Below are 17,162 nucleotides of genomic sequence, written 5' to 3' on the forward strand. Positions count from 1 at the left end.
GAGCCTTTATTGCCAGTAAATTTGAGCACATTTTGTCCTTCCGAATACAAACAATTCAAGTGTGGATATAACACATTCAGTTTCACTGAACTTTGCCTTTTTTTTTTCTGAAATCAGTTAAATTTTTAAGTAGATTCCATCTTGAGTAATGCCCCAATTGGCTTCCTAAACTTTAAAACTGTTCCTGCAGTACAGTGACTTGAACAGACTTTCAGGTTTCTATTCACCTTTAAAGAGGATTCCTTTAAAGTGGAAAGCAAATGTTCAAACAGCACCAATTGTCCAGACACCAAGGAAGGACCATCTATCACAGAAATTCCTGACATTAATTTAAATATTTTCCCTGCTGAAAATTGCAGAAATAAGGTTTTGAAATGCTACAGGTTTATTCCTGTATTTGAAATAAAAGCTTACAAATGCTCACTAACGAATACACCAAGAAAGAGAACATTCGCAGCATTTTCCATAGCAAACTTTGCAAACTTTCCTCACCTGTGGTTCACTTTAAGCATGCATGAAGTTCACATTATTTTGACTGATGTCATATTATCTGATTAAATATACACAAGTCTTTGCTGCAGTGAGCAAAACAAAAGGTGGAAAATTCTACTTCATTTTTTTAATGACAGAAACAAGACTTGCTGAACTACTGCCCTGCATGGTCTGTGAAATGCTTTTATAAAAACCCACAGTTAACAGATTTACTTTATGGAAGGCTACCTTCTTAACTTCATCAGGAGGGAGAGAAACCAAGACTGTTTACACTTTGATAATGTAAATGTTTGAGTCCTCATTATAAACAAGAAATCGTCTTACTCACATGTCACTTCTAACTGTGTGCTCAGGTCCCCCACAGACAGTGGGACTGTCACAGGCAATGCAGGAGCTGCAGATTCCAGACCCGGGAAAGCACAGAATGTGGAAAGGGACATTAGTCTGACAACTAAATCAAGCAACTAGCTGTGCTCAGTTTAGGCTGGAAAATAAAGAGAAAATCTTGGGAAAGTGAATAAATAATTGAAATGTATTGTGAAAATCCTGAAGATGTCTTGATGCTTGCTAAGAAATAAACTACCTGCAATGTCCCTACTATTTAATTACCATTGTAGCCAAGCTGCTGTTTCGCTGAACAGAGCACACAGTCTCTAACCCACAGGTTGGTTTCATGTGATCACCATGACAATATGAATTGATTTATTAAACAGCATCCGTTACCTCTTGTTCTGTGTGCTGCACTTCAGTGATAAATGGCAACTTGGCTTACTTTCAGTTCACCACAGATGAAGACTTAAAAGCAAAAGATGAGTCTCTTACCAAGCTGCACAAAAAAATAAAGTTTACAAAAGTATCTCAGGAGGCTGGAAGAGAATAAGTATATAATGAACAGGGGAATATCTTCTATGACTATAATTATTTATTCATTACTTTTAACAGGCATTATATGCTCAATTATATGCTCAATTAAGTATTGACTGGCAGACTTCTATAGGTCAAATAGAATAATAGAATAGAATAAAGAAAATAATGTAAAAGCCAGAAAATTAATGGAATATATTTGTAAGTTCTGAACAACAAATAGTGAATTCAGACTGGTTTAGAAAAAAGGTGCAAAGCTCTGAAATTTGTGAGGATTCACCAAATTAGGAAGCTCTGGATTAGCAAATGAATAAAAAATTTTAGCACATAGAATGGATGAATAATGGTTCCATATCTGTACATATATACATACACTACATATTTTCTATACACTGTACAGAATATATTTAGACAGAGAGGTATAAACATGTACATTAATACACACATACAGCTATGTACATATGCATCAGCTGCTCAAGTAAATTCTAGAACTGAACATGCAGAAATGCACAATGGTGGGAGGCACAAAATAGATGTGTACAACTCTATCAAACCCTTTAAAAAGAAAGAAGACAGGCAGGAATTTAACAATAATAAGCCATTGCTAATTTCAAAGCATTCATATAACTCAAAGGATTGAACAGGTTGTGGGAATTATGAAACATTACAACAGTGTTACCTATAATGAACTTAGCATGACTTCACAATAAAAAAAAATCTAAACTTTAAATGTTTAAACTTAGAGCATCTAAACTTTACAAATATTTTTCTTTAACTTGTAACTCCAGTATAAATAATGTTATTTTTTTCACAAATAATTTCCTATATATTGATAACACTGATTGCAGCTGAAGTAGGGTTGTAGCATTATCTAACAAGAAGGGTTAATGGCATGAAACAATGAGCCTGAACTTAATTCAGTAGTATTTACTGCTAAAATAACGCAGCAACTTTAGAATTAAAAGGTGCAAAAGGTAAATGTTTTCATTATCTCTCCTTTGCCATCCCCTGTTGGTAATTTTTCATATAAAACTGTATCTAAACTAATTTCCAAATCATTCAAGAACCAGTAGATGCAGGCAATTTGTCCTTCTCACTCTCCTGTCTAGGGTTATCATGCCCTCATTTGGCTGATCCCTCCTGGACAGTTGAAGGTGTCAGGACTGCAGTTGTTGTCTGCTGCTGTCACATGCTTACCAGCAGACTCAACTACTGCAAAAATTCTTCTGTTGCTGTATGGCCAGTGTGGCAAACCTTGGGAACAGGTGGGAATTCGCCTGTGTTTGCTGGCATTTCTGCTTTTCCTCTTATGGAGTAGGTGAAAGAAACTCCAACCTCCCCCGGTTTTGGACTATTAAGAGTAACCAGAAAGGGATCTCAAACAGAAAATCAACATTTTTGTTCTTTTCAGGATGGCATCATCCAGTAGATACGTGCTGGTACACCTGTGTGTCTGACTGACCTAGCAATTCTTCTGCTGACTCCACCTGATTCAAACTGGGCCCTGAGTGATGCTGTTAGGGCAGGAAGCTGCTTTGTCACTGCTTGGGCAGCACCCTCACCCCATTCACTTCCACTTCTGTCTTCCTGGTTAAACAGTATTCCTGAAACCCTTTGCTAGTCGTGCTATGTAGTGCTATTTATTTTTTTTTTAATTGCCTTTTGCTAATTAAATAGCAGGTAATCAGGAAAGAATCTGAAGTACTGTCTGAACTTTAATGGACGGGAAAATCTACAGACACCTGCAGCATCCTGAATGAAATACCTCAGGAATCTGTGAGTCCTGTGTACTATACAGAACAATTAAAAACCACACCAGTGTTTTACAGCCTCTGCCAAAGGAGAAACAAGAGTGAGGAAAGTGGTTTCCCCTGTGAGCTTCAGGCCTGCACGGCTCCTGTGCTGCAGCTCGCAAGGCGCGCTTTGCCGCAGGAGCGGCGACGGCCACGCAGGGCATGCACCTGCACACAGGCCTGCAGCACTGCTGCTGCCATGGCCACGCTGGGCATGCACCTGCACACAGGCCTGCAGCACTGCTGCTGCCATGGCCACGCTGGGCATGCACCTGCACACAGGCCTGCAGCACTGCTGCTGCCACGGCCACGCAGGGCATGCACCTGCACACAGGCCTGCAGCACTGCTGCTGCCATGGCCACGCAGGGCATGCACCTGCACACAGGCCTGCAGCACTGCTGCTGCCACGGCCACGCTGGGCATGCACCTGCACACAGGCCTGCAGCACTGCTGCTGCCACGGCCACGCAGGGCATGCACCTGCACACAGGCCTGCAGCACTGCTGCTGCCACGGCCACGCAGGGCATGCACCTGCACACAGGCCTGCAGCACTGCTGCTGCCATGGCCACGCAGGGCATGCACCTGCACACAGGCCTGCAGCACTGCTGCTGCCACGGCCACGCTGGGCATGCACCTGCACACAGGCCTGCAGCACTGCTGCTGCCACGGCCACGCTGGGCATGCACCTGCACACAGGCCTGCAGCACTGCTGCTGCCACGGCCACGCTGGGCAGACAGGGATTCAGGAGGTGCTGAGGGGAGACTTGGCAAATGGCACAGCTAACAGTGGAGAGCAACAACAGTCTAGCCTCAGAGTGCTATGAAAACTAAACCTTCGTAATAATCTAACATTTTAAGGCAGCTAAAAGAAAGCCTTGTAAAGACTTCTTAGAAGGATCTCTCCTTGGAGATAATTTTTTCCTCTTCTATCAGTTTCATGCCAGAGTAACTCCACAGACACCACAAGCATTGCAGCTAATTTATAAGGAAGGTAAATAGGAAGAGAGAGATTACTTTTGCACATGATCTTAGTTCTGACTATAGTTCAATGTAAGTAAATAAAGGGAAGAGTATACCTTGCTACATTTGTCACAAATGCTACTATAATCATTACAACAAAGCTAGTCCCAAATGCTTTTTATCTACAAGATTCAATCCAGTTCCTTTGCATAAGAGTTGGAAAACAAATCAAGCTCAATGGACATTACTGCTTCATTATCACTTTCTGCATTGCTTCATTATCATGCCCCAGTCTCAGTCAGCACAGAATTCTAACACTTGTCTGAATGAATTGTAATAATTGTATGTTTGTTCAGGTTCAGATAAATCTAATCAGATAATTTATTACTCTATTTCTGCCAAGTTAAAATATTTTAATTTCAAGAGCAACAGAAATAGACCCTAAGAAATTCTGAAGAGAATAAATTTTGGCACTAAGTAGAGCTTCAGTGAGATGAACTTTTCTTAGAATCACTTTGTGACTGTGATACTTTGACTCCAAGTTCTGTAAAAACAAGTTTGGCATTTAAATTTCACCTCTATGAAAACAAGCTATTTCAACATTTAATACTAAAAAAATTGTTCTTCAAAAATTGTTATAATAATAAAAAACTCTGCTGTCCCATATTCATATGGAAAAGTTTGCACATTGGAAGGAGAAGAAAAATGGAAATTAATTTAACAGTAAAGCTACTAAGATTAGCCTGTTACCATCTTCCACTCACTGCAGGAGGGATGGAACAAACCTCAGAAATTCCAAGAACTATGTTGGTGTGCAGAAACAGTGCAAAGCAGCTGCACTGTGTGCATCACAGACTGCTGCTGCCACTGAGAGGGACTGGGACAGGCCTGCAAAACCGGCCAACAGGAACCTTGTGAAGTTCTGAGAGGGAAAGCACAAAGCCCTTTCCCTGGGGAGCAAATAGCCCAGGCCTTCATGTATGTTCAAATTTCTACAATCCAAGATGTTAGTCTTGGAACCAAAATCCTGTATAGTTAGAGTGAGTTCTTTTTGTTAATGGCATCAGAACTAAGTAAGCTGGTTCTGAGCTCTGCAAGCCAGCACATCATGCTAGTGATGCTACACAGAGAGGGCTTTATAGCTCTTAGGTGGTCATATCCAAATCTTAAGGATGGAACTGCTTCACTTCATTAAATGCATGCACAACTATGGATTGCATGGTTGTTACTCATTTTACACAAATTAGTATTTTATCCCTAATAAGCTCTTTAATCACCACTTGCAGAGTAAATAACTACCAGGGTTTGAGCAAGGATATAATTATGTGGTCTTGCATTTGTGGGGAGTGTAGTTTATTTGTAAACAGAGCTGCATGATATTTATTGTTTCTATTTACATATGTAATGCAAAGAATACATTTTACATTTTATTTCATGTGATCCCTTTGTTCCCAAAAAGCTATAACGCCTTTATCTTATTTCCTGAATTGTTATGATCACAAGTAATAAAAATTACAAATTTTCACACAAAAATGTGGGGCTCTTTTACTTGAAAAATTGGAAGTTGAAATGAAATGTTTGTTAAGAAAAAACTAGTTGGTGTGGACTCTGTAATACCCTTCTGAGAAAAGAAGATTCTGAATGTGCTAATAATAGTAACTGTAGAAGATTTTAATGCATACAGAAGCTAAAATTAAATAGTCTTTTGTGTCACAGTAAGTGCTACAAATGTCAGCTTTCTAATAAGCATGAAGTATACAAGGTCTTTTTGTTACTTTAGAAGCCTCATCTAAAGCTGCTTAAGATCTTTTGGTTACAATTTAGACTCTGAAAAGTCACAAAGACCAACCTAGTTTCTAAAAAAATAACAATAACAGAAGAAAAACCAAAGTGCTGAAGTTACCATTAGGTAAGTTTTGTCACATAAAACTATGAAAGTAAGAACACCACTAACACACAAAAAAATTTAAATAATTAATGCATCTAATGAACCAGAATCAGATGAAGGTATTAATTGCTATGATATTTTTTAAAAATCTTTGATTTTAAAAAACTGAACAGCCATAATAATAAATTATATTAAAATGAAACCTATGCTAGCAGCTAATGGCCAGTACTACTAGGAAACATGTTGATGGCTCATCACTTGAAACAATTAAAAAGTAGCTCATTTTACATCTCCATAGTGTTATCAGTCATCAACTGCAGTTGTACATGAATGAGAGTAAATCCTAACTGCATTTTGGTTTCAAACTGAGTGATAGGAAAGTTGAGAACACTGGAAAACTGGGACCGCTCAGTGAGGGAGGGAGAAATAGAGTGAGAGCTTTTCTCTCTGTCTCTGCTGACAACCAGAGGTTCTGTACATTTCAGGTCTTAAATTGTACCCTGTGGCTACATTATGAGGGTAGAGAGGAGGTGTAAATTTGGAGCATACCAAGAGCATACTCAAAGGGCAGCACACAGCTCTGTTGGAAAATCACTGCTCTTCCAGTTAATGACTATTTGCCCCGAAGTCAAAAGGCTGCTTAGAATTTCTAACATTTGTCATGATTGTGTTTGTCTGAATAGACACTTTAAGGAACCTGCATATTTAATCATTATTGTGGCATTTTTTTTCTCTAATGTGGGGAACTCCTGTAGTACATAATAGTAACTATGACTGCACTGTACTGTGTATTACAACTGCACTAATTTAACAGATACAGTTTCATATAATGTGGATATCTGATTTAAGAGTCCACATTAATATTTCATGCATAACATAACAGCAAGTGACTTTCTGTAGATTAAATGATTGTCTCCTTTAGCATTCTACATTTTTACAAAAATCACTAGCATTTTGATTAAGGACATATGCATTTTTCCATACTCAAGCAGGATGTCCATGATGCTGTTGCTCTGACAAGAAGTGATTACAAAGTGCTAGTATTATACCCTGGCATTTGCTAGACATTCATTCCAAGGATATTTTAAAATATATACATACTGTTGTTTTTAAAGTAATTTCATTACTACTCTGGTATTATAAACTCTTTTTAACCACTGATAGTTTCTAAATACAAAGCATGTGAAAAGTATGTTCAGTAACCTATGGCCTTTTAAATGAAAGGCATCAAAAACATTCCTTGTAGCAGGAAAGGTCCTACATCAGGTCTTTTAAAATTTTGTCAACATCAGAAAAAGACAAGGAGAAATCTGTCAGAAACTGATAACAAGTTGGAATTACCTGCATATACCGAAAACAATACTCTTTTAACTTTGTAATTTTATGGGTTTTGTGAAAATTACTTCAATCCCTCCAAGTATATTGTTCTCTCTATGCAGACGTGCCTGTTATTTGACCATTATATTCTGCTGTTTCCATTTTGAGAATGTAGGGGATAATGCTGTCAATGGGAACATTTCCAATGAGACCTGTGAAAAACAGTTCCTCGGTGATGCTACAGCTCATCAGCCTGAGTGCTGGCAGGCGAACTAGGATCCGGGCTAGCCTGAAAAAGAAGTTCAGTGGATTAGGAATACATATATGAGCAGTTTAAGACATTCTACGGCTAAAGAGCTGGATTGCCTTTATTGTTACCATAATTCATGAATAGGCGTAAAGAAACAATTAAGCTAATTGGCTACCACGAAAAGAATGGTTACTTGTTCTATCCTGCAAGCCAAATGAAAGCCAAGTAGCTTTGTAGTTTTCCAGTGAAAGGATCTTGTTAATGTCCTTTGTGGACAGCACATGTATGTACAAATACACAATTTCCTTGGCCTGCTTTTGAAATTCCCAGCTCTGGGTGAACAATGCTGAGACTAATAATATTCATACTGATTAGTGCGAACATTTGCAGCATTTTAAGAGAACAATGCTTAATTAAAGTTTCAGCCATAAACAGCATGGTCTTCGGTTGCCTAGCAACTTCATGCTAAATCATATAGCAGGAAGAGGGCTGGATGGATATAAAGAAGAGAGCCTGCTTCTAATGAGAGAAGGAATTTGGGGGAATGTACTGTTAAGCATAAATACTGCCAAATTGCCCTGGTGTTTTATTTACCAAGATGTTAACAGATATCCAATATAATGAAGTGATTGTATTGAAATGTTAGATTTCCCACGCATACAAAATTTAGGATAGTGATGAAAGCATTTTGCTGTGATTCATTGGCAGATGTACATTATAAATGCCAAACCAAATGAATTTTCTCAACCAGAACCATGTAATAGCAACTCAGGTAGCACTGACCATAGGTGCTCTAGAAAATGCCTGAATATTTATGGAGAAAATATCTAAGGTCCATTCTGCTAATATAACATATCTTGTAAACTTCAAGGCAGAAAGATTCTAGCTATGCTATGTTGTTTTTGTGAAAATTGTAACATTTGTTTCCTATCTCAATTTGTACTAGCACTCAATTGCTCAGAAATAATCAGATTTGTTCTCTAAATTTGCCTATGGGTAACCATGGAGATACAGACACTATTAGTTAAAATACAGGACACTGATTGGGGAATGTAACTCGATTTTCTTCCCTGAGACACTGTTATGAGAAGTAAGTGTATGGAACAAATTTTATATTTAGTTTCATGGTAGATATTCACCTCTCACTAATCAAACCAGAAGGATTCAATTGTACATGGAAGAATGTGGGATTTGAGGATATTTCTGAAGCAGACACTCCTATTTTCATTGCACCACAGTATTAATCCTGTAAGGTCAGTGCAGAAAACAGAGATGGGAGAAGCTCTCTTTTTCAGACAGGTTTTTTACTTCTTTTTAGTTACCCCAGCCTCAGACAGTGCTTAAGTCTTTGGGATTGCTCCTTTACATGAGGATACCTTTCACCTGTTCAGTAAAAAAAGAATATGTTCTCATGTTCTAGTATATCTTCCTAGACAGAGGTAAGAATTACCCTGATAGTGCAGAGAATTGTGTTGATGAATTTTGATGAAGATTGTTAGAAAATACTGTAATACTGTTTCTAGCACATAACAAATAGATTAGTTAAGAGGTGAAAAAACCACACTAGATAATATGAGTCTTTGGAAAAAAAAAAAAAAAAAAAAAAAAAAAAAAAGCAAACGAGAAAATAACTAGGATGTGGGAATTTCTTATAAACAGAAGTTTGAGAAATGGTTATTGTTTCCTACTGTATGTAATCCTTGTTTTTCCAAGGGCTATAACTGACAGTTTTAACACTTTTTTCTACATATGCAACTTGACAAACATTTCAAGGATGACAATCACCTTTTAGTTGTCAAAAAGACTAAAATAATAATAACTTGAAGAAAGCAGCAGTGTGAATTAGTTAGTTGAAGCAGTTTTCCCCAACTTCTAAAAAAGGAAGTCTGTTTACTTTTCTAAACATGACTATGAGAGTCTCAAAAAAATCCTCAAAAACCAAGGAAGTACTAATAAATTAAATTTACATGGAGGAAGCCAGACAGCTACTCTTGTTTCTACGTATCTTTAAACAAACCTCCTTGCTTTTATGAATTAGATTTTATTTCTTTCTCATCAACAGTCAAAAAAAACCACCCAAACCCCAGATGTCAAAAACATCAATGATATTATTTTGTACTTTTGTTAGCTATAGCCCACAACATAATTTGGGTACTTTAGATAATAAATACCTATAAGTATCTTCTGGATATGTTTTTTGTACATAGTCCTGCAATTCCATCTGTGCCTTCTCCTGGAATTTTTCTATTTGGGTTGAACTGGTCAGACCGGGGTGATCTAAAGAAACAAAACATTTCTGTATGTCGATTGTTTTCCTATATACTGTGAAATAAATGTATTTATAAGAATCTCACATTTAATTTCAATTACATATTTCTCTGGTATTGTGATGTTTAACATGCTAGCACTCAGATGAAAATTTACTTCCTGGCTTCAGAATTAGCTTGTTCACTTTTCTCTCTAGAACTGTGTGTATCCATAAAAAACTGGACAAAGATTAAGTCTGTATGTGTGTACCAGGCAGTGACACAGAAATTGTCTTTAACTTTGCTTAAATGTAAAAATGTTTGCCTTGGTGCTTTGTTCTAACTAGGCTGGCTAAGCAGTAGCTAGGGTTATTTTCTTGATATATCAATGTCTTAATCTTCCCAAGTCTGTCTCATGTTTTAATTCCAGCTGGCTCAGCTCCTCAGACAGCCACGTGATCAAAGCAAAAAAAAAAAAAAAAAAAAAAAAGCAAACTCACAAAATATCACCTATCTTACTATGCCAGAATACCTTCACTCTTGTGTCCAAAATGCTTGTCCCTTGAAACAGGACAAAGCTACCTTGAGTTTGGATAGTTTCTTGCTTTTCCATCTCAAACAAAACCCCTAACAAACCTAACTCTAATGGGACAATCTCTCCCCAAAAATTCAAAAGAACATTTCAGGACACCAGTATCTTCTAATCAAGTTTTATTACAAAGAGAAAAATAACTATCAAAGCAAAAATACCCCAAACACACCAATAACAGGATATCATTTTACTTTGCATTCTGTTAAATACAAAGTGGTAAATACCTTTGAAATAAAATCAATAATGCATTTCTGAGCAAAAGTTTACCTTTTACTCAGCCAGTCAGCAGTTTTAGATTAAGGACACCTTTGTGTGTCCTAGAAACATTTGTCACCTTTGATGAAAAGACTACAAAGACTACCACTTCCAATTTCTTTAATGTCCTTACCTAGTCATTCCACAAAATCTCCAGTGTTTTCTTTGAGTAAATTCTCATATTTCAGAAACACTTGACTATGTGGTCTGCTGTAATTTTTTTGGTAACAAATGTAAGACAGCCTGTTTACATTCAGGTTTTGAGATTTTGTGGTAGTTTCATATAAATTAACTATTTCTGCTCATATTTCAGTTGTTCCTCTTAGGAATATTTAAAAAATACTAAAATTTAGGCAAATTTCTTTCTGTCATTCAGAATGCATTTCTTCTTATCCTCCTCACCATTTACCTCATTAATATTGCTAGTACACATTCCAGATAATTTATTAATCATAGGTTCTCAGCTGAAGGTCACTTGAGAATCTAATCTTCTAGGGTGGATCAATAAACACCTGATAGATTGGAACCATAATCAACATGGATAAGTCGCTCTGAAGTAATTTTAAAACACATATTGTGATAGTCATTATGAAACAATAATTATACCTGCAGCTTAAAAGATAAGTCCCATATCAAGACATTAGTCTCATTTTTAAATTGCTAAAGAATTGACATATTAAGGCTTATTTAAAAAGATACGGTTACTGAATTCCTTACCAGGGCTAAAAAGCACTATAGCTTTAAGGTATGCGTATTCATATCCATCAATATCAAGCTTGGCCATGCTGTTACAGAACTCCTGAAGTTTCCAGATGTGTTCCATGACTTGCTTTATTCTGTCTCCAGAAAGTTTATCTACAAAAAGATATTGCTTACTATGTCATCTGAGCTCAAGCATTTCTAATATATTAACAAAGTTTTTTAAGGCAAGTCAAGTGATATTTGCAAGTCTTTTGCTGTCTTAAAACCACTTAACATGTAAGGATGGCCTGAATTATTATGAAAGTGAATTCATGAAGTTGAGTCAGACCCAGGGCTAGCAAACAGAATGTTAACTCTTCTGTGTCATTTTGCCAGGACAGCATAATCTGCCATACCAAACTTTTTCCAGTGATGTACTGTTCTGAGCAGAGACTCTAACATTATGGTGCATTATTCTACAAATGGCTAGACTGATTCTGGGAATCAACAGAAGCACAAAGTGAATGCTAACATGCAACCCTAATTTTACAAACATTCAAACATTATTGAATTAGCTTTTGCAAAAGTGAATGCAAGAACAGTAATGACAGTGCTACTTTCTCCTCTATCTGTACTTTTAGGAGTGAACTTTTCATTAGCTATGGTAAATAGTCTTTTTCCTGCCTGATGGGGTAAATTCACTGAAATACATGTACAGAGATTCTTCTATCATTTGAAAAATCACATTCCTTATATGTTGTTCATAATCTATCTTAAAATTTCAATTTAAAAAAAGTATTTTATTTATACATATGTTAGGAGTGAGTGGTACTAGCTGCTAAACTAGGAAGGGAGAGATTTCTATTTTGGTAAAAAGAAATCCTTGTATTGGACTGCATATTTATGAACTAGTCAAAGAATAAAAACATTAAAGAACACATTAAGATTTTTTAAATATATAATTACTATTATCAAACTTCAGAAGTAAGTCAGTTCACAAGGGATAAAACCTTTCCTTGAAAAACACATTAGAATAATTTTATTCCAGTCATAATTTCCAAAGCTAGTATTTAATATAATTTTAACTTGAATATTTTATTTTTCTCTATACAGCTAATTGTGTATAGGATTACTTAGACCTCATGTGACTTAAACTGAATCTTTGACATAGTTAATGAATATTTGATCTATTTTCTGGAACTGCAATAAGAAGATTGAATGAATGGAAGAACCATTTTTTACACAGTCTTGAAATAAGAATGGAAGCATAATCTAAATTTCTTAAAACATTAATTGTGATACAAATTTTTAGTTACTCACGACGGATGAAGACAGACAATGTAATGTTTTTATACTTGTATTAAGTGGGAAAATATGGTCCAGAAAAACTCAGGAAAAGCAAACTGGAATTCCAGAGTTTCTAGGTAGCCTCATCACTTATATGTTCCTAGATAAAGTTCTGCAATTTATTCAGTTTGTTTTCAATTTCGAAGGTATAATACACAATATAAAATGATAACTTTTCAGAACAGAAAAATAACACTAATTATCCTCTTTTCTTGGCTGGTCTCAGCTAATATAGTATGACTGCAAGTACAGGTTATAGAAAAATTTTTTTTTTTTACAATTTTGATGCACAAGAATGGAAGTGGAACCAGCTGTAATAGCCCTATCACTTACTCCTCCCCAAAGTCACTGCCTGGAATGGAGGTGGAATAGACAGTTGTGTATATTCTGAAACAGATATAAAGTTAACTCTGTGTAGAGCATCCATTGTGCAGGTTTCCCTACTCATCTTTTCAACTTTTACCTCTCTGTGCAGGAGACAAGCACCACTCTGTCATATTTTGGGACTGTCCAGGCTCTCAAATGAGAAAACAACAAACCAAACCAAACAAAAATGAACCAAAAAAAACCTAAAACCCCTATATTCATTATGAAAGCAATTAAAGCATACTATCCATTTAAGAATCAATTTTCAGTCTAATTTACTTTATCATGATGAAGCTAATATAGTAGATTAAAACTTGATTGTAGAACTATGAAAGCAGATAGCTGGAAAAAAATTTAATATTCTTCAGCTCTAGAAAAGTACATCTGTTTTACTCTCCTCTGTAAAAACCCATTTTCTAATTTTTGCTGTGTGCACGTAATGATACATTAAAAATTATTTTAAAATGGTACCAAATAGTGTTCTGCTATAACTGCTTTTAACACACATTTAAATTTAAAGTAGTTTTCATCTATTATGCTTTGTTTGCAGAGTTTAAAGCTACTAGTATTGTTTTCATCCTCCTTTTAAAAATGAATATTATTTTCATGCTAATCGAACCCATTGGTTGGAAGCATCTTTAAAGAATTAAAAAAAAAGCAAATATAACAGATTTTCATCCATTCTAGATATAATCATCATTATCAACAGACCAACACTGAATTAAAAATAAAATTACATACATCTTGTTAAGAGTGTCCAGAAATTAGGTTGCTTAATGCTTCTAGGGCACTTCAAAATACATTAATCATTAGTGCATTACAGTAGTATCCAAAACCATTATACTTGCAAGAATAAGCTTGTGATAATTGTCAAATGCTGTGTTTTTACACTGCAAAGAGGAGAAGGAAAGATCTGGAAGGAGAAAATCTGGTGTGGTTTGGAAGATGATATCATTATTCTAAGAGGAAAAAACATACATCTGGATGGGAAGAACACTCTCCAAACACATCCAAGGAGTATTCTAGGATGTACTGTCTTTCTGTGTAATGGCAGTCAGGCATAGAAGAACCCCTTGCCTCTATGGACAATTCTATCCCACAGCTATCTCTGTGAGGTCAGTGCAACAAAACTGTAGGTGACCAGGGGACAGAGAATTATGCAAGAGAAAACTTCACCTTCACCTGGTTCCTGGCGAACAGTGATGCCAGTGCTGGGGAAACACCTTGCGAGCAGTGTGGTCCAAAGGGGCCTGCACTGCTAGCAGCACTGGGAACATACCTTCCTGGATGCTGTTCTGGAGGTGGTTGACAATTGCTCCCAGGATAGTGGACAGACTCATCACCTGTGCACACTGGGCCAGGCCTAAGGTGAAGAGCTCGTTCCAGCAGGCGCGCACAAGGCTGGTGTTACAGTCCTGCCTGCAAACAGCAGCAAACCCAGTGACGCCAGGCAGAGATCAGCTTGGCACTGCCCTGTCTATTATTATGTTCTGCATAACCACTCATAATGATTATTCTGTTGCAAAACATTTTGGTAACAGGCATATATTAGCATAGTACAAGAATTTCAGGATGCAAAAAGAAATTATAGACTATAGGAAAACATTTCAGGTTATTTGGGAAATGGTGCTCATCAATTCTTTAGCAAGGAATCAAAAGCAAGCATTTAATTTCTACTAATTAATGCTTGCTTATGATTTGGTTTTAGTTTCTGTAACCACATCAGTAACATCAGATATTGTAGTTACCCTCCCCTCTGCCATCTTCTATTTTATTCTCCAAAACAGGAAATATTGCACAGTCTTCACACATTTTAAAGTATTCATTACAAATTAAACAATACCATAACTAAAAAGTTCCAAGTAGTTGGAAAGTGTTCAGATCAGTGTTTAAATTGATTCAAAAGCAAACCATTCAAACAGATTACGTCCATTTACCCAAGAGCTTGAAATGCAGGTATGGACCTAGCCCAGTGCATAGAGAGGAAAAGGAGTCGTGATGCTGACTCACAGATGTAGTGTACATTAAGGTACTCTGGCATCGGACTGGGCATTGTCAGCTGCAAAAAATAAAAGTACAGTACAATACATATAGTTCAGACATAAACCAGTTTTTATCATCAGTGAAATAACCAAAAGACATTCAAACTACTCTCATAGTCTATCACAGTCAACAGTGTGACAAGAAGTTGTCAAAGAAAACTGTACTAAATAACTCACTACTACTGGCAAGGAATGCAAATTGGGAATATGAGACAAGAAATTATGTAGGAGCTCATACATCTTAAGCATTAGTTTATTTAGTAAGACATTTAAAGAAGCACATACCTTAAATGTGACATGTGTATCTGTAAGTAGGGGACCTTCCACTTCAATAATTGGTGTTGACTGATCTCTACTGATTACATGAATATTCCCTCCTCCTGTAGGATCCATGCCATCTGCCAAGTTATGAGCTGTTGTACCATCTGTGGAACTAAGTGCTTTAGCCAAAGTATCAAATGCCCTAAAAAAAAAAAAAAAAAAAGTAAACAATGAAAGAGTGCTTCCTTAGATCTTAAAAGATTCATAGTGCTCAAATTAAATGCTATAAAACATTTCCACTTAGAAGCAACATACACAATAACTCTTTAGGCTGACACAAGGTCAGACTTTTCATTACAGCTTGGTCCCTCTGTACTCTTTGGGCATTAATAAAACAAACAGATGTGTCCATGTATGGCTGGTAAAAGATCTCCCCTGTAAGGGAAGGACTTCGTGCTGTAAATTCTGCTCTGATCGTTTTATCCTAGTATTTGTACTAGTAAAGGGGCCTTGTGCTGTGCTAGTTGTGGCTGGGATACAGTTAATTTTCTTTGCAGTAGCTAGCATGAGGCTGTGTTTTGGATTTACACTGAAAAGAGTGTTGATAACATAGAGATGTTTTTGTTATGCACAGCAGTGCTTGCAGTGTAAAGGTTTCTTGTCCTCCCTGCAGTGAGGAAGCTGGGCATGCTCAAGAAGTTTGCAGGTGACACATCTAGAATAGCTGACCCCAACATATACAAGGGTTATTCCCTTGTATAAGTTCACACTCAGTATCTAAAGAAGGGGAAAGAAAGAGGAAATGGGGGGACATTTGGAGTGATGGCGTTTGTCTCCAGAAGTAACTGTTACACTTGCAGGAGCCGTGCTGTCCTGGAGGTGGCTGAACACCTGACTGCCCATGGAAGGTACTGAATTAATTCCTTTACTTTGCTTGTGTGGGTGGCTTTTGTTCCACCTATTAAACTGTCTTTATCTCAAACCCACAAGCCTTCTCACTTTTACCCTTCTGATTCCATCAGCCTGCTGGTGGGGGAGTGAGGGAGCAGCTGTGTGAGGATTAGTTGTCTGCTGGGCTTAAAGCACAACAGTCCTCTTGCACTCACCATTCACTATTCTGCCTCCTCACAGATTTGGTGGGGCTTACAGACCAGATGGACTCTGAAGAACCGAGTCCCTGTCCTTGTCCCCATCCTTGATCTCCAGCTTTTTGGAACAGTGGAGAACAGTGTGGTTTTCTTCTAGACAATATGTCTGAATTTCCTTTCTGTTAAGATGAAACATGGCCAGGCACTCCTGATCTCCCACTATGGACAGAGCCTTAAAAGTGTTATGACAGTAACACAAGAGATACTGGTCCCAGGTCTCCTTTACACTCAAGTGGTTGCTGGATCATTACCCAAATAAATCACTGTAAATTCTCTTAGGATTAACAGAACTTAGATGTAAAGAAGAATTTTGTGTCCCAATTTGATACCAGTGGACAGTATTATGGTACAGTGCTCCTTTACCACTTTTTTTTTGTCAAGATGCTTTTTGGGAGACAGATTTTTATAAATTGGTTTTTTTTTTTTTCTTTAAAGAAAGAAGTTTACATAAGCTGACATTACAGTGTCAAGTATTTTAAAACATTAATTTGCTTCACTTGAAGAGTTCAAATGAGAGACTTAAGAACCTTAAGTAATGTCCTTCTCTCTCTCACCCCCCAGAGGAGTTGCCTTCCAGTCAGTGTAGTGGGCAGACTGGGTTGGTATTTGTTTATTGCCAGCTGCTTTTCTGTGTAAATAGTTTATTTTCTTACACCTT

General features: G+C 37.0%; 1 protein-coding gene across 5 annotated transcripts in view; it reads right to left on the bottom strand.

Annotated features, from left to right (window-relative positions):
* Window positions 1-5,447: 5,447 nt before the first annotated feature.
* The window catches only part of NR2C2 (nuclear receptor subfamily 2 group C member 2), a 30,753-nt gene continuing 19,038 nt past the window's right edge, over window positions 5,448-17,162 (bottom strand). For 4 of the 5 annotated variants that reach the window (XM_079316978.1, XM_079316976.1, XM_079316977.1 and 1 more), the window contains 6 exons: window positions 15,381-15,558; window positions 14,991-15,112; window positions 14,333-14,472; window positions 11,377-11,514; window positions 9,738-9,843; window positions 5,448-7,605 (listed from right to left, as the gene is read on the bottom strand). In XM_079316978.1, the coding sequence (XP_079173104.1) occupies window positions 7,431-7,605; window positions 9,738-9,843; window positions 11,377-11,514; window positions 14,333-14,472; window positions 14,991-15,112; window positions 15,381-15,558 (859 nt within the window). In that variant the 3' untranslated portion in view covers window positions 5,448-7,430. The remainder of the gene's footprint in view (window positions 7,606-9,737; window positions 9,844-11,376; window positions 11,515-14,332; window positions 14,473-14,990; window positions 15,113-15,380; window positions 15,559-17,162) is intronic. The other variant, XM_079316980.1, reaches the window with a different exon arrangement.

The sequence above is a fragment of the Erithacus rubecula genome, assembly GCF_903797595.1.
Source record: "Erithacus rubecula genome assembly, chromosome: 13".
Taxonomy (NCBI): Eukaryota; Metazoa; Chordata; class Aves; order Passeriformes; family Muscicapidae; genus Erithacus; species Erithacus rubecula.